General features: G+C 39.5%; 2 protein-coding genes and 2 pseudogenes across 2 annotated transcripts; 3 read left to right on the top strand and 1 right to left on the bottom strand.

Annotated features, from left to right (window-relative positions):
- On the top strand, positions 1–2,842 carry LOC116264279 (pyrophosphate-energized vacuolar membrane proton pump-like; annotated as a pseudogene).
- LOC116263750 (actin-depolymerizing factor 2-like) lies at positions 2,601–4,730 on the top strand (annotated as a pseudogene).
- A 2,002-nt stretch (positions 4,731–6,732) lies between these two features.
- LOC116264754 (uncharacterized) lies at positions 6,733–12,571 on the bottom strand. Its single transcript, XM_031645130.2, has 17 exons — positions 12,409–12,571; positions 11,957–12,075; positions 11,701–11,809; positions 11,017–11,081; positions 10,798–10,836; positions 10,533–10,629; positions 10,347–10,443; positions 10,212–10,262; positions 10,038–10,101; positions 9,876–9,952; positions 9,641–9,722; positions 9,207–9,286; positions 8,882–8,966; positions 8,721–8,789; positions 8,385–8,452; positions 8,259–8,307; positions 6,733–8,121 (listed from the first exon to the last, which is right to left on the bottom strand). The coding sequence occupies exons 1-17, from the start codon at positions 12,491–12,493 to the stop codon at positions 7,927–7,929; spliced, it is 1,431 nt and encodes a 476-aa protein (XP_031500990.1). The 5' UTR covers positions 12,494–12,571; the 3' UTR covers positions 6,733–7,926.
- An 8,521-nt stretch (positions 12,572–21,092) lies between these two features.
- On the top strand, positions 21,093–22,967 carry LOC116264278 (uncharacterized). Its single transcript, XM_031644413.1, has 2 exons — positions 21,093–22,085; positions 22,458–22,967. Exons 1-2 carry the CDS (start codon positions 21,093–21,095, stop codon positions 22,965–22,967), a joined length of 1,503 nt encoding a protein of 500 aa, XP_031500273.1.
- Positions 22,968–25,399: the final 2,432 nt, after the last annotated feature.

Raw genomic sequence — 25,399 nt, 5'->3', positions numbered from 1 at the left:
ATGGGTTCTGCTCGAGTTGGCGAACTCTTTGCGTATATCTTCATTCCGGTGATTGCGGTTATCGGAATCGTGTTTGCTCTGTACCAATGGTTTCTGGTGTCCCGAATCAGGCTTTCTCTGGACCGCCAACCATCGGAAGGAAGGATTGCAGAGGCGTTGTTGGGACACGAAGAGGAAGAGGGTGTCGAGGCCAACGTGGTCGTGACTAAGTGCTGTGAGATTCAGAATGCCATATCCATATGTATGAGTAATTTAGCGCGCTTTTATGGTTGGGTTCGTGAGGGGCATTACTGTTCATCGTGTCAATGATTTGCAAGTTCTTTGTTTTTATGTCCTTGAATTGGGGTCGGTTTCATGAGCCAATTAGAGGCGGAACTCATATAGTCGATCACACATTTGATATGTTTAAATCACGTGTTTGCGTTGTTTAATTTAATTTTATACATAAATAAAACAAAGCCGTTGTCTTCAACTTTTTTCTAGTTCATGGTCTCTGAATTTCTTATTTTTACTTGCAGTACACTGATTAATCTTTTTCCTTTACTATGCAATGACAACAAGGTTTGGTGATCGCTGCTAGATTTCCAAGGAAATTTTATAGAATTATGCATAAAGCAGGCAAAAGAGTGAACACAAACCTCAGTTTCGTGTTTAGATGCTCTTCTTTAACTCAGAGTCTCAGACCAACTTTTACTTGGTCTCCTGCTAAGTACCATTATAGAGTTCAATCTGGCCACCGTGTTGGTGGTGTATGACACGAAGATAATGATGACCTATTATGCCATATGCTAATTGTATAAGGAATAAGGTACTTGATTTTCCTTTATGCCATGTTCATACATGAAGTCCTTGTGAAGGGTACATCACCAGGATCAACTTTACAGAATCTATTTAGGTGAGATCGTTCCTGTTTCTTGATTGGGATATTAAATGTTTGTTGAAGAGTAAGTTAGTTCTTTTGATCATTATTCCCCTGGTATCTCCATAACTGGTATAATGTGAAGCACTTCTGAGATAGCTTAAATTACCTCTTCCTGTGAGGCTGAGACTGGCTCTTCTCTATTCTCTGCAGGAGCAACGTCCTTCTTGTTCACCCAATACAAGTATCTCGGTGTTTTCATGGTTGTTTTTGGCGCATTTATATTCTTGTTCCTGGGTTCAGTGAAAGGCTTTAGCACACATCCAGAACCGTGTGCTCTATGATGAACAGAAGCTGTGCAAACCTGCACAGGCTGCACTTGCAAATGCTGTATTCAGCACCATTGCATTCCTTCTCGGGGCCTTAACCTCTGTATTTTCTGGTTTTCTTGGCATGAAGATTGCAACATATGCAAATGCAAGAACTACACTAGAAGCAAGAAAGGGGGGTTAACAGAGCTTTTTGTTGTGGCCTTCAGGTCTGGTTCTGTCATGGGTTTCCTGCTTGCTGCCAATGGACTATTGGTACTCTTTGTTGTAATTTATCTGTTTAAATTGTATTACGTGGATGACTGGGAGGGCCTTTATGAAGCAATTACTGGCTATGGCCTTGGTGGTTCTTCAATGGCCCTATTTGGTAGAGTAGGTGGTGGGATATATACTAAAGCTGCAGATGTTGGTGCTGACCTTGTTGGCAAGGTGGAGAAAAATATTCCTGAAGACGATCCGTGTAACCCAGCTGTAAGTTCTTCTGTGGAATTTTTAGTTTTGCGAACCTGTAACTAAACAGAGCTTGATGGTTGATGGAAGCCTGTCAATTTTTGGCATTCTTCTTTAGCTGTAAAAGGTTTCTCAGCTTTTTTGGGTTATGAGTCCACTCCTCTTTTTGCACTTAGTTTTTTATGAAAAGACAGGATCTCTCAGTTTCTGGTTAGCACCCATTTGGTTTCTTATGGAAGCATTTTGTTGCTACACAGCTTCGTTGTGCTTTACGTTACTTTGAGCTGTGGACCTGCATCTAACGGACTTTCTTTGCTATTGATATGCAGGTTATTGCAGACAATGTTAGTCACAATGTTGGAGAGATCGCAGGGATGGGTTCAGATCTGTTTGGCCCTTATGCAGAATCGTCTTGTGCAGCGCTTTTTGCTGCCTCAATATCATCATTTGGTGTTGACCATGACTTGCCACGGTCCTTTCCATTGCTTATCAGTTCTATGGGTATCCTGGTTTGCATGATCCTACAAGGTCATCCCTTTCCCACGCTCTCTGATTTGAAATCAATCTCACGCCGTGCCATTGTTTCTTATATTTATGTTACTTCTTTTGCTGATTTAATGCATATAATTATGTTTGAACTGCCATGTTTTTTTGGCTTCATTTATATTCACCTGTTTCGCTAGTTTCATTTATATTTTGCTGGCTAAAAGTACCCGCTTCCCCGTACTTGTACCAGCACCCATACCGTAGCTATGTGACATGGGTCTACACTTTGCTCTTTGTCTTGATCTCAAAAAGTAACACAAGCAGCATGACTCTCAAGTATTTAGATAGGCACATTTCATAACCAGAACATGTAAACATGATAAACATAAGTTGATCAGTTCTCAACATTAGTAGAGCTTGTGGATCATGAGATTGTGACGTGCAAACATATATATATATAAAGTCAAAAGTCCACAACTACCGTAAAGTAAGAGAAAAACAAGAGCCTGAGAAATATTTTTTTGGAAACATGTTTCCACCGCGAGGTGGCAATATGTTTCCGGTTTTTTTCTTTTCTGCCTGTTAGACTCATCGCGGGTCGGGCTCTGCTCGTCTTCCTCCTTCGCGTCGGGCTCCGCTCGTCTTCATCTTGTCGTCTTCGTCCTCCGCTGTTGCTTCAACCCTCACCGTTGCTTTGCGGTGGCTGAGCGAATCTTAGCGAATGAGTCCTCAAACCCACAGAGAAGTTCCGTTGTTTGGTCCATTGTTGATCTTATCCCTCTTCTTCTTCTTCGCTTGCGCTTCGTCTATCTCTGTCTTTATTTCTATTTCTCTCTCTATCGCTCGCTCGGCTTGGAAGGATGTTGGCAGTGCTTGAGGAATCGGTGGCGAAGAGCCCAGTCTGCACCTGCCTGAAGAACGACAGGGCTCTGATCGACTACCTCGCTTCCAACACAACCAGAAGCGTCGCCATTAATCTCGGCAACTCTGGCTCTCTGGTCTACAGCACCGATCGGCAGAAGCCTCTTCTCCCCAGGTCCGATTTTCTGAGTGGAGCGAATCTCAGACGCTTTTCCCTCTTTGCTTTTTCCGTTTCTTCTTTTTTTAAATGTGATTTACACATGTTTTCGTTTCTGATTAATCGATCGGGGTTTATATGAGATATAGCTTATGAAGTTTTGATGGGAGTGACTGAAGGCTGTCGGGAGGTTGATCTTAGGAATTGCATGGCGATCTGCTCTTAGGGTTTGGTTTGGCTTGTGTTAATGCTTCTTTTTTTTTTTCCTTTTTGGGGTGTGGCTCCTGGCTTTGGCGGGAGGTTGATCAAAAGGGTTTGGTTTTATGCTTTTAATTCCGTCATTTCTGCTTTTTTTTTCTTTTATTTTGATCAGTTCCCTTTTGCCTGGTTATATGGCTCCTGGCTTACATGTTTCGCCGTCGAACATTGTGTATGTTATGGTGCTGCTTAAGGTTGAATAGGAGATTTGTGCGTTTTTTTTTTTTTTTTTTGGTAAGAACCCTCTGTACGGAGATAAAATTGCTTCAACTTTTGCACTTCGCTTGAAATTCAGGCACCTTCTGGTGATTGGATTTTGCACTTCTGTTTATACATATGGTTATGGATAGGTATACCTTTCGGAAACAATACCTGAATCGTGAAGTCGTGATCCCTTAGCATGTATACCTCACATGGGTTTGAACTTTGAGCATAGTCGCCCTGTTTTTACCATTTACAAACATTCGAATTTTTATTTGTTTTTTGAGAATGTCTATGAAAACTTGTTCTTGATTATACTCATTAACTACACTACTTCTTCTTCATAAGCAAACAGAAAGATTCTCAATGTTGAACAATTTTCTTTTTGGCGATGTAGGCCAATGCTGCATCAGGCATGGCAGTCAATGATGACTGCAAACTGAAATTCTTAGAGTTGAAGGCAAAACGGACTTACCGCTTCATAGTTTTCAAGATTGAGGAGAAGCTCAAGCAGGTCATTCTTGAGAAACTTGGGGAGCCAAACCAAAGCTATGAGGATTTCACTGCAAACCTGCCAACAGATGAGTGCTGATATGCTGTTTATGATTTAGCAAGATGCTGTATGCTAGTTCGAAGGACAGGTTCAAGAGAGAACTTGATGGAATCTAGGTTGAACTGCAAGCAACTGACCCTACTGAAATGGGCCTTGATGTTATTAGAGATCGTGCCAATTAGACCTTGTTGCAGTTGTATGTATGAGATCAAGGCTTGAATTTGTGTATATACTGTAAACGCATAGAATTTTATTTTTCTGTGTTTTTTGTCTGTATACAAGTGTCTGGTACTGTTGCTAAATGCTAAGCTTTTAACTTGATTTTTTTTGTTCTAGTTGGTGTTTAAAAGTTATCAGCATTTTAGGTTAACAAGTGTTCTAGAAAAATAGATTGTCTTCCTCTGTTCGCCCGTAACATTGTATTGAGACAATTTCTGACAAATTTGTAGCAGTCCTGAGTTAGCTGACTAATGGCTATGTAGTTTGCTTATTGTCAATATTAATTTGTTGTTGAATTGAGAGAATTTGTCATCATGTGAACATAATGAAAAGGTAGCTTCCAATTTCCTGAGTTTAGTTAGTTGTTACATAATTGTAACTCTTGTTCTTTGTGCAATTTCACAAGCTTTTCATCAAGAGGTATTAGTTGTTGTGCGTGTGAGCTACCGAAGATGCTCCTATTTATTCAGCTGAAGCTGTTTCTTATTTCTATGGTGAATATATTCATCTATGTTTTAACTTGTTTTATCTCCATTTGTTGTAGTGCCACATGCAAATTCTTCTTCCTCACCGTCATCTTCATCTCCATCATTGGGATCAGAATCCATTGAGGGTTATTTATCTATTTGGTGTGGTTATTTATCTAATTGTTGTAAATCTGGAAAAATGTTTCCTTATTATCAAACTAAGAATTAATTTTCTAGAAATCTAGAAATATATTTCTATACCATCAAACTCAGAAATATATTTTTGAAAATATATTTCTCAGTCATCACACACACCAAAATTGAAATCGGAAAGATTTTTCTCATTCATTTTTTTCAAAAAATTTATTTCCAGAAATTTATTTCCAATTCTACATTTCTATGCCATCAAACCGCTCGTAAAGAATCTATTGAATGTGAAGTCACAAAGGAAGGACACCAATGCCAAGACATATAATAAACGAAGGTTTGGCAGAAATATCAGACGACTCCGAAAACAAAAGGAAAAAAAACCAAACTTGCAACAATGAGAGGACCCAGAGTACACGTCCAGTATCCAAATGATGACAAATTGAGAACAAGAATAATTAAAAGCATATGAAGAAGTGTAGCATGAGCTCTTAATTCTAGTGCAAGAACGACACGCACGCACCCCCACTGGCTATCTCCACACACATAGAGCAAGAGAGAGTCAGCCAGTCATGGCAAGAGAGAACGAGAGGGTGGCCATGGACAAAGAGAGATGACCACTTGTGTCCGGTGCTAGACATGGCGTGCGCGAGAGATAGAAATGCAACATTAAAGTGTGTCTCTATTGCAAGAAAGGCAACCGCTCCTAGTTGTGCACATGGATCCTTATCACATCCCACAAAGGAAACCACGGATGAGGATTGGTGTAGAACATTCTTCAAGAATCTGAAGTTTTTCATAAGTCATGATGTGGTAAATTCATTTGAGTTTGATAACTTGCCCTTGTCATTACTTTTTTGCTAAGAAAATTTGTCTAGCACTTCATGAATTTTACAAAGTTGTAGGACATTAATTTAGAGTTGCCTTTGTTGATGAAATTTTGTGTCGCCAAATTATACTTCTATGTTGCTAACTTATATATTTTGAATTTCTAGGTACCTAAAGAGTCATTGATTTTTACAATTATCTCCTTTACAAGTTTTAGCTGCGTCGATTTCCCTGTTTTAGGTGGATAATTTTTCAAATGTATATGTTCATTCAGCTGGTAGTCTTTGAGTATATTTCGTACTCTTTTTCTCGATTATGTGTTGGAAGAGGATCTTGTTCAAGCAGAGGAATTGGCGATCCTATTTTCATGTAGCATTACAAAAAATGCATTTGTGACTTGTTTGAAGAATGCTGCACCTATTACTTATGAAATGATCCTCTTCGTCCCTAATCTTTGTTAACCGATTGATTCCCTCTTGAACCTTCCTCAGACCATACATTGACCTCAAACAATTTACTTAAATTCAATACATGCACTAGTCGCGAAAGTTTGAAGCTTTCACTTATGTTAGACACACAAAAAGGTAAAATCACCATGAGATATGTTTCTGCTGTTCAAGGATTTCCTCCAAGCTAAAAATCTCCACTAACACAAGCGGCATAGCAGGTGCATTTCTGCTTTGTGTACTATGTTAGAAGGCTGTAATGCAAGCACTACATCCGGTATATTAGCTTTAGACCTGAATGACCGGAGATACGTGGCGGGTGATACCCTTCAAGCAACAATTACGCGATTCCAAACTGGTAGAGATTCAAAAAACTACTCACTTTTTCAAGCTTCTGCTGCAGAACATGGTTATCCATACAAGCTTAGCATATAAATGTTCCATGAGACTTCCATCTGTAAAGTGGAATCGTAAGGCATGCTGAATCATAAAACTTTCTATTCCAACTTTGAATCATAAAATGTTGGCTTATACATAACGCCAAAGCATTCATGAAAAAATTTATTTTTGCATTCATCTGAAAACAATTGCTGATTTAAGTAATATGGTCACAAAGCCGGAAAATAGCATCAAGAAAAGCTTCTCCAGGTGGATACAGAAAGTACGGCCAACAGAGAAGGCCATCAACCACTAAGGTGAACTATAAAGACAAGTGCTTTCCAAGAAGGGTGGGCACCCGGCCCGTTTAAAAATAAAAAATAATTTTTAATCATAAAATACATTTTTAAATATAAAATATATTTGTTAATAATAAATATATATTATTAAAATAAAAAAATTAATATATATATATATATATTTTACACTTAAACGGGCTCAGGACTGGCATATGGGGCCCGTAAAATGCTGGCCCAAGCCTGAGCCCAACCGGGCCGGGCCGGCCCACCGGCGGCCCGGCCCGACACCCACCCTTATTTTCAAGTGACTCCGGTAAACAAATAGTTGTTTATAAAATATTTACTTGTATAAATTTATTCTCACAGTTATAGCATGTACGCGTGTATGAAAGAGAGAGCTGACGCTCTCTTAGAGCATTGTGATAGTTTGAGTACTCTACTCTTGTTCAATATCTCCCTCAGTATTTGACATGCCTTCCTGCATCTACAGCCACAGCACGTGAGAATTTTGCGCTTGCATGCGCATATACCCTTTTCTTCACCCTCTGGCACCAAGGAGGTTATCCTCCGCTTGGAACATAACCATCACCTTTTCCTCGTGAAGACTGAACAGAAAATTGTCGAGTTGTAGCCTGTAAAGGAATGCTTGCGGCAGCAAAGGTGAACACTTTTTCACCCTCTGGCACCAAGGAGCTTATCCTCTGGTTGGAACATCCATCACCTTTTACTGGTGAAGACTGAATAGAAAACTTGTCAAGTTGTATCCTGCAAAAGAACGCTTTAGGTGAGCCACTTTCCTCTGAAACTGGACGAATGGCCCAATTTTCAGGAAGCGGCAACAAAATAATCTCTAATGGTCCTCCTTTTCAAGGAGGAAGGTGGGTTCAAAACAGAGGACGGGCTCGTCATATTGTCTTCTGAGGTCTTCTGCAACCGTCTCTTCCATAAAAGATTGAAAAGAGCTCATCTTTACTGTTGCTTCTGGAGTTTACGCCTGAAGGTTGGTAGAGTCAGGTGGAGAGAAATGGGCAGGTGAAGTTTGCGGTGATTCTGTTTGCTCATTTGAGGGGACATCACCACACAGTTGTCCATATTCAAGGCTAGAACATGTAGCATCTGTTCGAGTGACAGAAGCCGAGTTATGATTCAAATAACTGCCAGTCTTACTCCTCCAGATTCGAACCTGTCAATGAAAACTAACATTAGTCTTAGGCCAAGTGGTTCCAGGTTTGTGCCTGTTGACACGATCGACTGGTAAACAATCCTTCGCCAGCAAAGGACCGACCAACCATAACTTCAGGTGCATGCTTGAGCACATACCGTGTAATCATCAGCAGCAGTAGCAATTTTCCCAATCTCCGAGGGACACCTGCACATATGTGTAAATCGAGATTTAGAAGACGTCTATCAACGGGGCATTTTCAACGGACATGGTGAAGCATGTACCAATCTACAGCCGTGACTTCTGCTTCGTGGCCTTCCAGCATCACAGGTGCAGCCTCAGGCTCATCCACCTGAAATTATTTTAGATGTGATTATCCAAGTAGTATTCAAGAGATGCTTGTCGTGTATATTAAGTTATAACAGTAAAACTTAGCGTATTAAAAGATTTATCAAAGAGTATCCTTCAGCATCACTGCCAGTTGCCAAAATGCCAAGAAAAAACTCCAAGCAAATTATGCTTGCTAACACGATCCAGGAACATAGGGAGTTGATATAGCACCCCGGCAGCGCCTGCTAGCAAAGTCACTACTTTAAAAACGTAAGCAGAAGCAAGCCTACCTGCCACACATAGGCATGACCATCTGTGGAACCGCTGAGCAAGTGAGCACCGTCATGACTTATAGCAGACTGCAGTTGCACGATGAAATGCTGAGAATGAAGAATTTAGAAAAGAAATATATTACATATGCTATTCGTGGATGACAACATCCTAAATGTACCTTTACATAGAACGACTCTATCAGGTGGCCTGAAAAAGTTTTTACTGGTCCTTTATCTGGTTGAACCACATTGTACAAGTAAATCCTGTTGCAGTGAACAAGAACGATTAGCGGGTGTAGGAAAATTTGATATTTCACAAAAGTACAGATGCCATATCAGCAAAACTTGAGAAATAACATTGGGGGAACCAAATACGTAAAGCTGAACAGAGGAGCAAAGAAAGCTCTTCTTGCAACGGTGACATCAGCCGATTACTCTCTTGTATGTGTGCTGGGATTTGCAATTACTCGAATGGGAGCATAAAAACCGAGACAAGGCTCCTACCTACTATCCATGCAGGAAGCCGCAAGAGAGCTGCCATCTAGGACTTGAGACAAGCACGTAACTCCATGCGCTCTTTTCTTCTGAAAGCAGAAAAGGAAATTCAAACTTGTCAAGCTATGAATAAAAAAAAGACGTCCAACTTGTCTCAAACATTCATATATATGGCTTTGTACATGAAAAGAATGAGGTCTTGCAGGCAGGAAAACATGCTCAGTCATGAGATAGCACACTGAGAATGTAGGCCACTATAACATGAATTCAAGTGGCTAACCAAGTGCGCTAAATTGTATAGCCTAATTGGCCTCCATGCTTGGAAGTCCTCGTAGGCAACCATCTAATTCCAATGGCTCACTTCAGGCAGAGATAGGTAACCTAGCTTGTCGCAATTCACAAACATGAAACAACACAACCAGAATTGCAAGTTTGAGGCTGACCTTTACGCTATATGTCTCGATATGGGGTTGAGCTTGAGCTGTGTTGGTCTTCAGATTACGAGAATCCCAGAATTTTATGACACTGAAGGAAGACGGGAGGAGGGGAAAATAAGTTAGAGCTGGGTATTGCGATATTTCATATAAAGCTTTACAGAAGTTTCAAATAGAACTCGAGAGCAAGAACAGCTTCATTTCAAGTAAATTCGATGCTTTATAATAGATGAAGTAATCTTGCCTGTCCACAGCCCCTCCGCTAGCGATTGATAATCCATCTTTAAGATAAAGAACCGACGTTATGCTTTTGGATACTGTCTGGAGAAACAAAAAAGAAGCCTCTTCATTCAGGATCACTAATATACTTAAAGGAGAGACATGACACTGACTACACCGTTCGTACCTTGGCTTGCTTGCTAGATTTTCTTGTGGTGCAAGTATTTGGATTATTGAACATGACAGTTGGCCTAAAGCAGACACAATTGTGATGGTAAGCTTATCGATGCCATTGCAAAACTAAAAGACGACCGCACACGGAGAGCAACTGAAAAAAAAAAAAGGAAAATGCTTCCCATACCTTGTATGGTAGTCTTTAGGAGGATGCGCATTGTGGATCACGGCAATTGGCCTGAAAAGGGGGATACACGTTTTAGATGTGCGGAATATCATCACTAAGAAGATGAACGCTAAATGTGTTGATATGGAAATTTACAGCAAACAGGGTTTGCCGAGGACTTTTCTCGAAATTGAGTTACAACGTCTGTCCCAAAGCACAACGCATCCATCTCTTGAACCAGATACCAGAAGGTCTGCATGAATCAATCAATTTTAGAATTAGACTGCCTATCAACGTAACAGTCAGATTTACAAACAAAGAGGATAGATATAAAGGTCCTACCAGGATTCAGTGGGTGCGAGCACAGCGTCTTTATACTGCCCGAATGGCCCCACATTACATCAAGAAGTTGCGTTGTCTCCACATTCCATGCCCTTATCTGACAAAAAGAGAAACAATTTCAGCTACAGAAGATAACTCATCAATTGTTGATCCAAAACCTAGTACCAGTAAACAAACGTGGCTTTAAGACTTTTTGATTTTCAGAGGGAATAATAACTGGACATATTTTTCGTAAACAATAATTTGCCAAAATAATTGGCCATACCGTTTGATCTCCTGAAGCTGTCATGAGCACAGAATCCTCCTGCATGATGTTTTTGGTACACAATAAATCACTGAGCAAACTATCAATTATAGCTAAGCCCAAAGATCCTCAAACTAGTGGCAAGCAAGCACACGAAAATAAATTTATTCGACTTGGCCATGGTTCGAAACGAACACTTGCCATCAGACAACTGATCATAACTATAAGATGCATGCTTACCTTTGCCCAGCAAGTATTGAAAACAGCACTAGAATGAGCCAACCACTCGGACACCTTTGCTTCAACTGCAATTAACCCAAGAGAGAAATCAAAATGTGAACTCCCCCTGTCGGATTTTAGGAGTAACTTCTCATTTAGAATCGTAATTTGGTGCACTCCTCAATAACAGGGCCCTACAGGCAAAGAGAAGATCTCTCAACACTTGCCGATGTGCGCGAGCACTATTCTAATGCTTGTGGTGCGCTATGGATTTAGCGCTGCAAATCTATCCACAATACTACATTTAACAGTAAACACCATCGGGATAAGTAGTCATTGTCAGCAAAATATTTGCAACTTCACTGCTTTCTAAAAAGCTAGCAGAAATAGCAGCAGGCTCCATCTTTCCCTTTGCATATTTCTTTCCTCTCATTTTTCTCCGTACTATAGCCTTAAATTCTACAGACCAGATACCATATTTGCATCATTTGGAGCGTCTTATTCCTCTTAGTACAAATCGACCACCTCCCCCAAGACCTTACTACTAGCTTACATGCTTTCTTGTGATTCCCTACAGCTGGGGCATGACGGCAAAGCATATCCATGGATTTTTAGCATTCTCGACTTCGATTGTCTGTATGACCAATTCCTACCAAACCAAGAAAGAGCAACCAAAAAAAAAAAGAAAAAAATTGTAAGCCGGACCTGGTTGTTCACTGGGAAAGCGGGATGAAGGAAGCGGACGCCGAGTATCATACAAAGCGATGAATCCATCTTCATCAGCCACAGCAAGGAGGTGCCCACTTCTCAGAGTCTGAAACCAATAAGGGGGGGGGGGGTTATATCACAAATTGTGGTGGTGGTCATCCCCACGATATGAAATCCTGAAAAACTTTTGGACCTTCCAAATGGATGAACGATAGGGAAATCTGATAGCACAGAAAATTTAAGGGATTGATACCTTGCCAAAGGAAAGGGCTAGGGGCGGACTGGGCGCATCGTCGTGGTCGATTGCCAATATCCCTGCACCTCTGCCACCAGAATCCGATTCTCCCCCCTGCACATACGGCCTCTTCCGCACTATAACATGGCAACAGAGAAATCACTAACGCATGCAAGCAATCGATACGACATTGTGCAACCTATTTCAAACACGCATCGAAACAGAAACAGATGCAGATAAATGAGTAAAAGTTTGAGAGGGAGAACGGTCACAACACTGATCAGATTCTTCAAACCAAACGCAGAGATCGACTAAACGCAAAGAGACAGACGAGATGAGTAAGCAGAAACAAACTACGGCAGTTCAATTTCGCACTAGAGGAAAAACCATCAACACGCGTTTAAAGAGGGAGAGAGAGAGAGAGAGAGAGAGAGAGAGAGAGAGCAAATGAAAAGACGACGTGGGTGCACCTCTGAAACCATTGATCTCTCTGCTCCTGATCTCGCTGTGAAGGGAACGGGAAGAAGAACAGCAATAACGGTTCGACCACGCCATCCCACTCTCTCAACGTGTGTGTCTCTCTCCAGGCGACGATTGTGAGCGTTGGATTCCTCTGCATTAACGAGGAGAAGAAACAAAAAGTGGGAGACAGAAAATGGAGCGAAAACGCGAACTTTCTTTGTTATCTTCAAAAACTCAAATTGCCTTTCGCGCCAAGCAACGAAAGAAAAGGCGGGAGTCCACATTTCGGTCACTTGCCGCAGCCCGCACGTCTCCCCGCTGAGTCGTCCGGCCCGGCCCAGCCTAGTTCGGACTTAGCCTGGTCGACCAATTCGGCCCGCGCGGCTCGGTTTTGGCGCGTCTCCAACTGAATGGGAAAAGGATCCAGTCCATGCAATTTAATTAACTATATTTTTATAAAATTATATATTTAATTAATATGTATTTTTTTTTATTGTTTAACGGATAAGTTATAAGCTTGAGTAGTAGGGAAGATGCAAATCTATTTTTGTCTTCGCTATATTGTTAGTAGGGAAGATGCAAATCTATTTTTGTCTTCACTATATTGTATGTTTTTAATAGTGATAAAGATCTTTTTCAAATTATTAGTTTCACAAACATATGTCTTTCGTTCAGCACGGTCATTGAATGACATAGAAAAACAGAGTTTGATGCACTTAAGCAGTAAATATTATTTTTCTATGTTTGTGTGTGCCTGTGTGTTTGTTCTTCTCTTCTTCTTCGGTTTCTCAGTTCTTTTTTATCAACTTAGGATCACATGATTCACATCTAAATCCAATTATCGTTCTTTAGATAAACATTTTGTTTTTGTTTTTATTCTAAGTTAAGCAATTATATGTCACGAAAAAAACAGTATAGAAAAGAAACCTGGATCTCGATGAACGTATCACTTGAGGCTTTTTGGAATGGAAGTGAATGAGCACAAATGGGAGACCCTCAAAGACTTCTTCGAGTGAATGAACTGAGAGCAAAAGGAAAAACGGTAGCACGGGAAGGAAGAGAGTGTCTTATTTTTTTATCAAACTTCTACTTGGGTACAGAGCGTTTAATCATTAGGGTGCATATAACTAACTTAGTCGAAACGCTTCTTGTGGAGCTCCCATTGTAAGGATAAAAAGGCTGATATCTGACACGTATATGTAAACGTATGTGTCAATTATTAAAACTTTATATTCATGAGGACAAAAAATAATTACCTGATATTGTATGCATTCAATAGTGATAAAGATCTTTTTTAAATTATTAGTTTCACAAACATATGTCTGACATTCATGATTCAACCTAAACAAAAAATAAAAAGACATATTTCAGAAATGACCAATAGGTAAATAAGGTATATCTTTGTCCAAAATTCTAGAAGAGTACAATAATGTCACTAAAAAGTATTATCTACAAAAAAGAAAAAAACATAAACTTTCGTGAAATTATCTTGAAAGCCTAAGTAGTAGGCAATAGAAAACGAATAGTTGGAGAAATAATCTTCGACATGTATGTATATATTATTCATCAAAGTATTGACTCAGAGGTTGTGCAGCAAAATAGAACACCGAATACAGACAATCGTCCAATAAGTACAATGCATCAGAGAACTTTAGACATTTGCACAGAAAGGATTTGACATAGAATCCATGTTATTGAAATAAAAAGTAAACATTTAAGAACTATTGGACGCATGCTTGGGACTTATTAGAATGGAAGCAGGGAGTGAACGGCAGACCGTGGAAGATTTCAAGTGAAAGTGAACGAAAGGAAGGATGAGAGTTTCTTGATTTTTGATTGAGCTCACGAAAGGGAGAAACATAGCCCTAGAAGGACGAGAATTTCTTAATTTTTGATCGAGCTCACGAAAGGGAGAAACGTAGCCCAAAAAGGATGAGAGTTTCTTGGTTTTTGATCAAGCTCACGAAAGAAAGAAACATAGCACAGAAAGGACGAGAGTTTCTTGATTTTTGATTAAGCTGCTAGTGCAAAACTAACTTTGTCTTACTAACACGTCGGCTATTGGAGTCCGTTGAGTTGAGTTGGCGACTCAGTTTGGTATCAAAATTCTTTAAGGTGGGCACAGCGGCTGAGGACAAATGTGAATACAGCTGTCATTTCTCCTCTAATAAGATCCACTCAATTATGAAGCCACTATATTGTAAATTTGTAATTCTTTCAACTCACGTACATACTTAAATGAATGATGTTGTTGGTCATGGTGCTTGCCGGCATTCATATAATATGGGGCAAAATGGATGGGGGTGTAAGTGAGCCCCATCCCCCTTTATAAGAAAACAAGATTCAAGCAATTGGTAAGAAACCTCACACTTTAACACACCGACGTGTACGTATATATTATTTATCAAAGTATTGACTCGAAATTTGTGCAGCAAAAAAGAACACTAAATCCATACAATTGTCCAATATGTACAATGCATCAGAGAACTTTGGACATCTGCACATAAAGGATTTAACATAGAATCCATGTTATTGAAATAAAAAGTAAACATCTGAGAACTATTGGACGCATGCTTGAGACTTCTTAGAATGAAGCAGGGAGCGAACATGAAACCATGAAAGACTTCGAGTGAAAGTGAACGAAAGGAAGGACGAGAGTTTCTTGATTTTTGATTGAGCTCACAAAAGGGAGAAACGTAGCCCTGGAAGGATGAGAATTTCTTGATTTTTGATCAAGCTCACGAAAGGGAGAAACGTATCCCGGAAAGGACGAGAGTTTCTTGGTTTTTGATCAAGCTCACGAAAGAAAGAAACGTAGCGTGGGAAGGACCAGAGTTTCTTGATTTTTGATCGAGCTGCCAGCATATAACTAACTTCGCCTTACTAACACGTCGGTTATTGGAGTCCGCTGAGTTGAGTTGGTGAGTTGGTGACTTGGTTTGGCATCAAAATTCTTTAAGACAGGGGTAGCGACTGAGGACAAATGTGAATACAGTTGTCATTTCTCTTGTAATAAGATCCACTCAAGTATGAAGCCACTGCATTGTAAATTTGTAATTCTTTCAACTCACATACATACTTGAATGAATGATGTTGTTGGTTATGGTGCTTGCCGACATTCATATAATATGGGGCAAAATGGATGAGGGTATAAATAAGCTTCATCCCCCCTTTATAAGAAAATAAGATTCGAACAATTCGTAAGAATCCTCACACTTTAACACACCAACGTGTACGTATATATTATTTATCAAAGTATTGACTCGGAAGTTGTGTAGCAAAAAAGAAAACTGAATCCAAACAGTCGTCCAACATTTACAATGCATCAAAGAACTCTAGACATCTGCACAGAAAGGATATGACATATAATCCATGTTATTGAAATAAAAAGTAAACATATCATAACTATAAAAAGCAAAAATAAAGGAAAATCATCGCATATTCTTTAAAAAAATGTCAAAGGGTTCCTTATTTTTTGAGTGTTCTAAAAGCATATCAACAAGGGTCTTACCTTCTACCTTGATTCGCCTGCAATATAGATAAAACAAGTTCTTATTTACACAAATAAGGAGGGGGAAGAACACAAAACGGTCGTTCAATGAACGTCGAAATACAGAGTCTGATGCACTGAAACACGTAAATGTTTATTTTTGTGTTTATGTGTGTGTGTGTTTGTTCTTCTCTTCTTCGGTTTTTCAGTTTTTTTTATCAACTTAGGATCGTCGGATTCACATCTAAATCCAATTACCATTTTTTAGATAAGCATTTTGTTTCTATTTTTATTCTAAATTAAGCAATTGCATGTCACGAATAGAACAAAAAAGAGAAGAAACCTTGATAACGATGGACGCATCGTTATAGACTTCTTAGAATGGAAGTGAATGAACACGAACGGGAGATCCTGGCGACTTCTTCAAATGAAGTAACTGAGAGCAAAAGGGAGAAAGGTATCACAGAAAGGAGGAGAGTATCTTATTTTTTGATCAAATTTCCACTTAGGTACGAAGTGTTTAATCGTTAGGGAGCGTATAACTAACTTGGCTGATATGCTTCTTGTGGAGCTCCTAGTATAAAGATAAAAAGGCCGATATTTACAATTAAATGTCTTATATGTATATGCAAACATATATGCAAATTATTAAAACATTATATTTATGAGGACGAAAAATAATTACCTGATATTGTATGCCTTCAGTAGTGACAAAGATCTTTCTTAAATTATTAGTTTCACAAACATATGTATGCCATTCATGACTCAACCGAAACAAAAATAAAATGTCATATTTCAAAAATGGCCTGTAGATAAATAAGGAATATCTTTTTCCAAAATTTTGGAAGATACAATAATATCACTAAAAAGCACTACCTACAAAAAATAAAAAAATATAAATCTTCGCAAAATTATCTTCAAAGCCTAAATAGTAGACAACAGTTAATGAAAAGGTAGATAAGTAACCTTCAACATGTACATATATATTATTTATCAAAATATTGACTGAGACATTGTGTAGTAAAAAAGAACTCTGAATACATACAGTCATCCAACAGGTATAATGCATCAAAGAACTCTGGATATATGCACAAAAAACATAGAATACATGTTACTAAAATAAAAAGTAAATATATAAGAATTATAAAAAGCAAAATTAAGGAAAATCATCACATGTTCTTTAAGAAAATGTCAAAAGGTTTCCTGGTTTTCGAGCATTCTAAAAGCAGATCAACAAAAGACTTAGCTTCTGCCGTGATTCGCCTACAATATTGATAAAACAAGTCGTTATCTACACAAAGAAGAAGGGAGAGGGGAGGGGGGGAGGAGAACATAGCACGATCCTTGAATGAACGTAAAAAAATAGAGCCTGATGCACTGAATCACGTAAATGCTTATTTTTGTGTGCGTGTGGTGTGCGTGTTTGTTCTTCTCTTATTCGGTTTTTTAGTTTCATTTTTATCAACTTAGGATCGCCGGATTTACATCTAAATCCAATTACCATTTTTTGGATAAACATTTTGTTTCTGTTTTTATTCTAAATTAAGCAATTGCATGTCACGAAGAGAACAAGATAGAGAAAAAAACCTAGATCTCAACTTGGATTGGATGTGAATGAGCACGAACGGAAAACCCTGAAAAACTTCTTCGAATGAAGTAAATTGAGAGCAAAATGGTGAAAGGCAGCACGGAAAAGGATGAAAATGTCTTATTTTTTTTATCAAACTCCTGCTTAGGTACGGAGCGTTTAATCGTTAGGAAGCGTATAACTAACTTGGCTGATACGCTTCCCGTGGAACTCTGAATGCAAGGATAAAAGAACTGATATTTACATGTAAATGTCTGACACGTATATGCAAATGTATATGTCAATTATTAAAACATTATATTCATGAGAACGAAAAATAATTACCTGATATTCTATGTCTTCAGTAGTGACAGAGATATTTCTTAAACTATTAGTTTCACAAACATATGTCTGCCATTCAAGACTCAACCTTAACAAAAATAAAATGTCATATTTCAGAAATGGCTAGTAGGTAAATAAAAAATTTCTTTCTCCAAAATTCTAGAAGAGTACAATAATATCACTAAAAAACATTATCTACAAAAAATAAAAAAAATGTAAACATTCCCAGAATTATATTCAAAGCCTAAATAGTAGGCAACAGAAAACGAAAAGATAAAGAAGTGACCTTCGACATGTACGTGTATATTATTTATCAAATTATGGACCCAGAGGTTGTGCAGCAAAAAAGAACACTGAATACAGACAGTCGTCCAACAAGTAAAATGCATCAGAGAACTCTGAACATCTGCACATAAAGGATATGACATAAAATTCATGTTATTGAAATAAAAAGTAATCATCTCAGAATTATAAAAAGTAAAATGAAGGAAAATCATCACATGTTCTTTAAGAAAATGTCAAAGGTTTCTCGTTCTTCGAGTGTTCTAAAAGCATATCAAAAAGGGTCTTAACTTCTGATGTGATTCGTCTGCAATATAGATAAAACAAAACATTATCTAAACAAACAAGAAGGAGGGGGAAGAACACAATATAATCGTTGAATGAACGTAGAAACCAGAGCCTGATGCATTGAAGCACGTAAATGTTCTTTTTGTGTTTGTGTGTGTGTGCATGTTTGTACTTCTCTTCTTCGGTTTTTCAATTTTGTTTATCAACTTCGTCGGATTCACATCTGAATCCAATTACCGTTGTCTGGATAAACATTTTGTTTCTGTTTTTATTTTAAATTAAGCAATTGCATGTCACGAAGAGAACGGGATAAAGAAGAAACCTAGATTTCGATGGAAGCAACGCCTTGAGACTTCTTGGATTTGATGTGAATGAGCACGAGCGATAAACCCTTAAAGACTTCTTCGAGTGAAGTGGACTGAGAGCAAAAGGGAGAAAGGTAGCACGGGAAGGATGAGAGTGTTATTTTTTTATTGAACTACCGCTTAGATACGGAGCGTTTAATCATTATGGAGTGTATAACTAACTTGGCAGAAACACTTCTTGAATTATCTTTGAAGAAAAAAAAACATAAACCTTTGCAAAATTATCTTCAAAGCTTAAGTAGTAGGCAATAGAAAACGAAAAGCTAGAGAAGTGACCTTCGACATGTACGTATATATTATTTATCAAAGTATGGACTCGGAGGTTGTGCAACAAAAAAGAACACTGAATCCAGACAGTTGTACAACATGTACAATGCATTAGAGAACTTTGGATATCTACACATAAAGGATATGACATAGAATCTATGTTACTGAAATAAAAAGTAAACATCTCAGAATTATAAAAAGCAAAATAAAGAAAAATCATCACATGTTCATTATGAAAATGTCTAAAGGTTCCCGTTCTTCGACAATTATAAAAGCATATCAACAAAGGACTTAGCTTTTGTTGTGATTCACCTGCAATATAGATAAAACAAGTCCTTATCTACACCAAAAGGATGAGCAAGAACATAGCATGCTCGTTGAACGAACGTATAACAATAGAGCTTGATGCACTGAATCACGTAAATGCTTATTTTGTTTTTGTGTGCGTGTGTGTGTTTGTTCTTCTCTTATTCGGTTTTTCAGTTCATTTTTATCAACTTAGGATCGCCAGATTCACATCTCAATCCAATTACCATTTTTTGGATAAGCATTTTTGTTTATGTTTTTATTCTAAATTAAGCAATTGCATGTCACGAAGAGAATATGATAGAGAAGAAACCTAAATCTCGATGGACGCATCGCTCGAGACTTCTTGGAATAGAAGTGAATGAGCACAAATGGGAAACAATGAAAGACTTCTTCGAATGAAGTGAACTTGAAGCAAAAGGGAGAAAGGTAGCACGAGAAGGAGAGTGTCTTATTTTTTATTGAACTCATGCTTAGGTACGGGCCGTTTAATTGTTGGGGAGCATATAACTAACTTGACCGAGACACTTCCTATGGAACTCCCAATGTAAGGATAAAAAGACTGATATTTACAAGTAAATGTCTCATACGTATACGCAAACGTATATGTCAATTATTAAAACATTATATTCATGAGGACGAAAAATAATTACCTGATATTGTATGTCTTCAGTAGTGACAGAGATCTTTCTTAAACTATTAATTTCACAAACATATGTCTACCATTAGACTCAACCTTTACAAAAATAAAATGTCATATTTCAGAAATGACCAGTAGGTAAATAAGGAATATATTTCTCCAAAATTTTGGAAGAGTACAATAATATTACTAAAAAGCACTGTCTGCAAAAAAGAAAAAAACATAAACCTTCACGGAATTATCTTCAAAACCTAAGTAGTAGGCAATAGAAAATGAAAAGCTAGAGAAGTGTCATTCGACATGTATGTATATATTCTTCATCAAATTATTGACTCGAAGGTTGTGCAGCAAAAAAGAACACTGATATTTGCAAGTAAATGTTTAACACATCGGTTATTGGAGTCCACTGAGTTGAGTTGGTGGTTCGGTTCGGCATCAAAATTCTTTAAGGCAGGAGCAGCTGTTGATGGCAAATGTGAATACAATGTCATATCAAGTCCTAAAACAATAATCAGTATGTAAAGCATGTTATAAGTAATGTGGATTATTCTTTTTCAAAGAGGTCTCTAGTGATCCGGGAACAAGACCCGGTCTTGCAGTTGGCAACTAATGTGCACCGTGTCAACCCGTATGCGCATGACTTGCCCAACAAGTCGGAGACGTTGGAGAACATGGCAGCAGTTTGATTGTGGGGAGAGCACGTGGTTGGTGGTTAGAGAAAGTGTAGCCCATGAGACCCCGATGGTTGTGGGAGTCCTTGGAGACGTGTGTGATGGGTTGTTGTACACCCAGCTATAAGCCTTGTAGGGAGAGCATATGTAAAAAGGGGAAAAAAAAAGAGAAGAGGAAAAGGAAAAGTTGGCCTCTCCATTTTTGGAAGAGAGAGAAATTTGTGTGTCTTGTGTTTCTTTTTGAGTGAGAGACTAATTCGAGGTCCCATACGGATCAACTGGTATCAGAGCACGGTTCTGTGCATGGTGGGGACCCGATCGACACACGACGCCACTGGTGAGCTGCTGCAAGTTCTCACACGACATCAACGGCGACCACAATCGGACGAGGGTGACATGTCTACGCCCAGAGAAAAAGAAATGACCGTTGGGTTGGTTGCTGCTCTTCAAACCATGCAATCCACCCTTGAAAACATGGCTTTACGGATGGAACAACTTGAGCATGTTCAACAACAAATGGTCAAGATACAAAGGGAGGACACTGATGTAAATCAAGAAGAGGCGAAGGGACCCGAACAACCTCTCCCAAGGGAATGCCCAAGACCATTCAAGGTGGAGGCCAAGATCGACATCCCTGTGTTTGATGGTTCCATTGACGCTGAGAAGTTGGATTCTTGGTTGGCTCAAATGGAAACATATTTTATTCTTTACGAGTTTCCAGGTACGGAACGAGTAGCCTTTGCTAGATTAAAACTCACCAACCATGCATTGGCATGGTGGAATGGTATACTGGCATCTCAAGAAGGACATGGCATCACTTGGGAGGAATTTAAAAGACTCCTGAGGCTGGAGTTCTATCCAATGGGATATTTACAAGATCGTTGGACAAGGTGGTATATGTTACGACAGTACAACATGCAATCGGTACAAGAATATACGGCTGAGTTTCGACGGCTTGCAGTTGCTCTTGGCGTATCGCTCAACACTGAGGAAGCTGTACAAAAATTTGTGGCAGGTCTACACTATTCGATTCGTCAAGAGTTGCAGCTTTTTCGAGTGTTGGATGTCTCGAGCGCCAGTACTACAGCAATGGCTATTGAAGTAAAGAACAGGGGAAGCAATCACAAAAATTTTGCAAAATCCAAACAGAGGACATTGAAAGATGAAAAAAATCGCACTCAGAAGGACTCCAAGTCATCTTCTTCCAAGTTTGATTTCTACTGCAATCATTGCAAAATTTCTGGCCACATCAAAGATAAATGCTGGAAGGTGCATCCAAATTTAAGACCCAAGTGGTTCAGAGATCCAAATAAAGGGAAACAAATTAACACAGTGGTGGCTAGAGAAAATGAGCTTGGCTCAATAGAGCATGCGGACACAACCCTATCCTTGATGGCAAGACTGGACACTGTTATCTCGACCGCAAAGGAGGAACATGCTGAGGAACTTTTCACCATCTCTATCCAGGTGAAAAATGAGGTTATCAGAGCGATCTTCGACACTGGAAGCCAAAAAAGTTTAATCTCGTCAAGTCTAGTGGAACAACTCGGTTCCGCGCCCATATCCCTTGGAATGGATCATAAAGGATGTTGGACAACGAGTGGACTGCTAGTGCAAGGTGAAATTCGCCATCACTTCTCGTTTTATTGATGAAGTCATTTGATATGTTGTTCCACTTGATGTTTGCCAAGTGGTTCTCGGAAGTCCATATCTGTGGCTTCTTGATGGTCACTACCACCGACGAGCACAACACCTACAGACTTGATGACGGCTGGACAAGTTAAAAGAGTGGTGAATGCATGCCAAAGATTTGTCTTATTGCTTGTACGTTTAGTGCAGCCATGTGAAGGAAATGCAATATGCCATCTCATGCATGCACGTGAAAAAGAAGAAGGTATGCTCACAAAATTACTCAACTCTTATACTGATTTGTTTGAAGATCCGCAAGGGCTACCACCACGGCATCTTATCGAGCATGAGATTCAATTGCAGACTGATGCTTCTCTGCCCAACCTTTCCATGTATCGTAATTCAGTACTTGAGAATGAAGAAATTAAAAGACAAGTGGCGGATCTGCTGGAGTGGGGAGTAGTACAGCACAACAGTTCACCTTGTGGATCTCCAGTGGTCTTAGTGCCTAAGAAAGACGGAGGATGGCACATGTGTATTGATTATCGAGCACTCAACAAGATCACCATCAAGGATCGCTACCCGCTTCCTCGCATCGACGACCTGCTGGACCAACTCAAAAATGCTCGATTCTTCACCAAACTTGACTTAGAATCAGGATATCGTCAAGTTTGCATCCGAGAAGAGGACACATGGAAGATGGCATTTAAGACGCGATAAGGACTTTTTGAGTGGAGGGTGATGCTGTTCAGCCTATGCAATGCCCCAGCCACTTTTATGTGTCTTATGAACGACGTTCTATGTCTGTTTTTGGATAAATTTGTATTAGTTTATCTCGATGATATTCTGATATACAGTGAGTCATGGGAAGATCACGAGCAACATATTCATCAAGTTTTTGAGGTATTACGACAGCATCAACTGCGGCTTAATGGGAAAAAATGTGAATTTGCCAAAACCTCCCTCATCTATCTTGGCTTCATAGTCAGTGGTGGAACCCTCCGCATCGATCCAGATAAAGTTGATGTCATTCGTAAGTGGCCGATGCCACGAAATATCACTGAGGTACGCAGCTTTGTCGGTGCTTGTCAATATCTTCAAAAATTTATTAAACATTTTTCAGTATTGGCCGCACCTCTTCATGCCTTGACTAAGGCAAATAGCAAGTTTGAATGGACAGAAAAATGTGAAGCCGCTTTCAATATTTTGAAGCGAAAAATAAGTGAAGCTCCACTCCTTGCGTTGCCAAATTTGCACAAGCCATTTGAATTAGAAACCGATGCTTCAGGTTACGCTATGGGGGCAGTCCTCATGCAAGAACAGCGACCGGTGGCCTACTATTCCAAGCTATTCCAGGGAGCACAACTCAATTATTCAACGTATGATAAGGAACTTCGTGCATTACATCAGGCCATTAAACACTGGTGCTGCTATTTGCTAGGAAAAGAAACAGTGGTGCACACCGACCACCGGCCATTGCAATATCTACAAGCACAGTCCAAACTGCAGCAAGCGCGCCATATGAAATGGATGTCTTACCTCCAACAATTCAATATTGTCATCAAGTACAAGCAAGGGAGTCTAAACAAATTAGCAAAACTGCTTTCTCGACCACCACAGGCATTTGTTTGCTTGACTGGATTCATGCAAGTCCAACCCAACATGCGTGATGATTACATCCATCTATATATGCATGATCCAGATTTCTATGAGCATTACAAAGCTGCAAAAAAAGGTGTAAAGTTTGAATATATCATCAAGCATCACTTGCTGGAAAAGGATGGAAGACTGTGCATCCCACAAGGAGCAGATCGTACCATGTGGTTGAGAGAAGCTCATACTTCTAAGGTGGCTGGACATTTTGGAATCAACAAAACAATTCAAAACTTACAGAGGTATGTCTATTGGCCCAATCTACACCAAGACGTTAGTCGGTTCGTGCGAGGGTGCACACTATGTAGCGTTTCAAAGCCTAGCAACCGTAAGATAGGCTTGTACCAACCTCTGCCGGTACCAACATGTCCGTGGGAAAGTGTATCTATGGATTTTGTGGGTGGTCTACCAACTACTCGACGAGGACATGATTATCTCTACGTGGTCGTGGATCGTTTCTCCAAAATGGTTATTCTCGTTCCATGTAAGAAGACTATAACTGGAGTTCAGACGGCTCACTTATATTTCCATCATGTTTGGGTACACTTTGGGTTGCCCAGCTCTATTATCTCGGATCGTGATAGTCGATTTTTAAGTGCTTTCTAGAAAACGCTGTGGGCACTGATGGATACCAAGCTTCAAATGAGTACTCCTTACCATCCACAAACGGCAAATAGAGGTAGTGAACCGCACCATGGTGCACTTGTTACGAGGGTATAATGCTCAACATCCAAAAACGTGGGATGATAGCTTGTCGTATCTACAGTTTGCCTTCAATAGAGCAATGCATGGGTCGACACAAAAATCACCATTTGAAGCTTGTCTTGGTTTCCTCCCATCTAGTCCATTTGACTTGGAATTCACGATCACAACAAATGAAGCAGCTCAAGATGCTGCACCAGAACCAGCCAAGGCTCGCCACTTCCTTGAACATATTAAAAAAATTCGTCAAGAGGTGGAGCAAAATCTGCAGCGTGCTCAACAATGGTATAAGGCATGCCATGATCAACATCGAGTTCATGGCAATTTTGAAGTGAACGATCTTGTGTGGCTGCATCTTGGAGCTGAACGGCTCAAGGGTAAAGCACAAAAATTAATGCCACTTCATTATGGTCCATTTCGTATAGTCCGAATGGTGGGAGAAAATGCATGCCAACTGGAACTACCCGATTACATGTCCATTTATTCAGTGGTGAACGTCAACAACCTCAGACTTTTCGAGCCATCTATGTTGGATGACGAACAACAAGAGGTCCCGCTGTCAATTGATGATCTTTTGATTGCAAAAGCTACTGTACTCTCATCCGACACCATTCTGGAGGTCAAAACAACAGATACGCGACGAGGGCAACGTATTTTATATCGTATCGGACGAAAAGGTGAACGCCCGCAGACCGCAAAATGGTACAATCGGGAAGTCTGTGAGACCGAATTCCCTCACCTTGAATTTTGACTTCGCAGGAGCTTTGTCCTCTCCTTGTGGGGGGGAACGAATGATC

Source organism: Nymphaea colorata, chromosome 11, assembly GCF_008831285.2.
Source record: "Nymphaea colorata isolate Beijing-Zhang1983 chromosome 11, ASM883128v2, whole genome shotgun sequence".
NCBI lineage: Eukaryota > Viridiplantae > Streptophyta > Magnoliopsida > Nymphaeales > Nymphaeaceae > Nymphaea > Nymphaea colorata.
This window is presented reverse-complemented; position numbering and strand designations above follow the sequence as displayed.

Coding starts and splice junctions, on each gene's coding strand:
- LOC116264754 (XM_031645130.2), bottom strand. CDS start 12,493: ATGGCGTGGTCGAACCGTTATTGCTGTTCTTCTTCCCGTTCCCTTCAC. Junction 10,102..10,211: donor CCTAAAGACTACCATACAAG/GTATGGGAAGCA, acceptor TGTCTGCTTTAG/GCCAACTGTCATGTTCAATA. Junction 8,967..9,206: donor GCTTCCTGCATGGATAGTAG/GTAGGAGCCTTG, acceptor TCACTGCAACAG/GATTTACTTGTACAATGTGG.
- LOC116264278 (XM_031644413.1), top strand. CDS start 21,093: ATGGCTTTACGGATGGAACAACTTGAGCATGTTCAACAACAAATGGTC. Junction 22,086..22,457: donor TTTTCACCATCTCTATCCAG/GTGAAAAATGAG, acceptor CGTTTAGTGCAG/CCATGTGAAGGAAATGCAAT.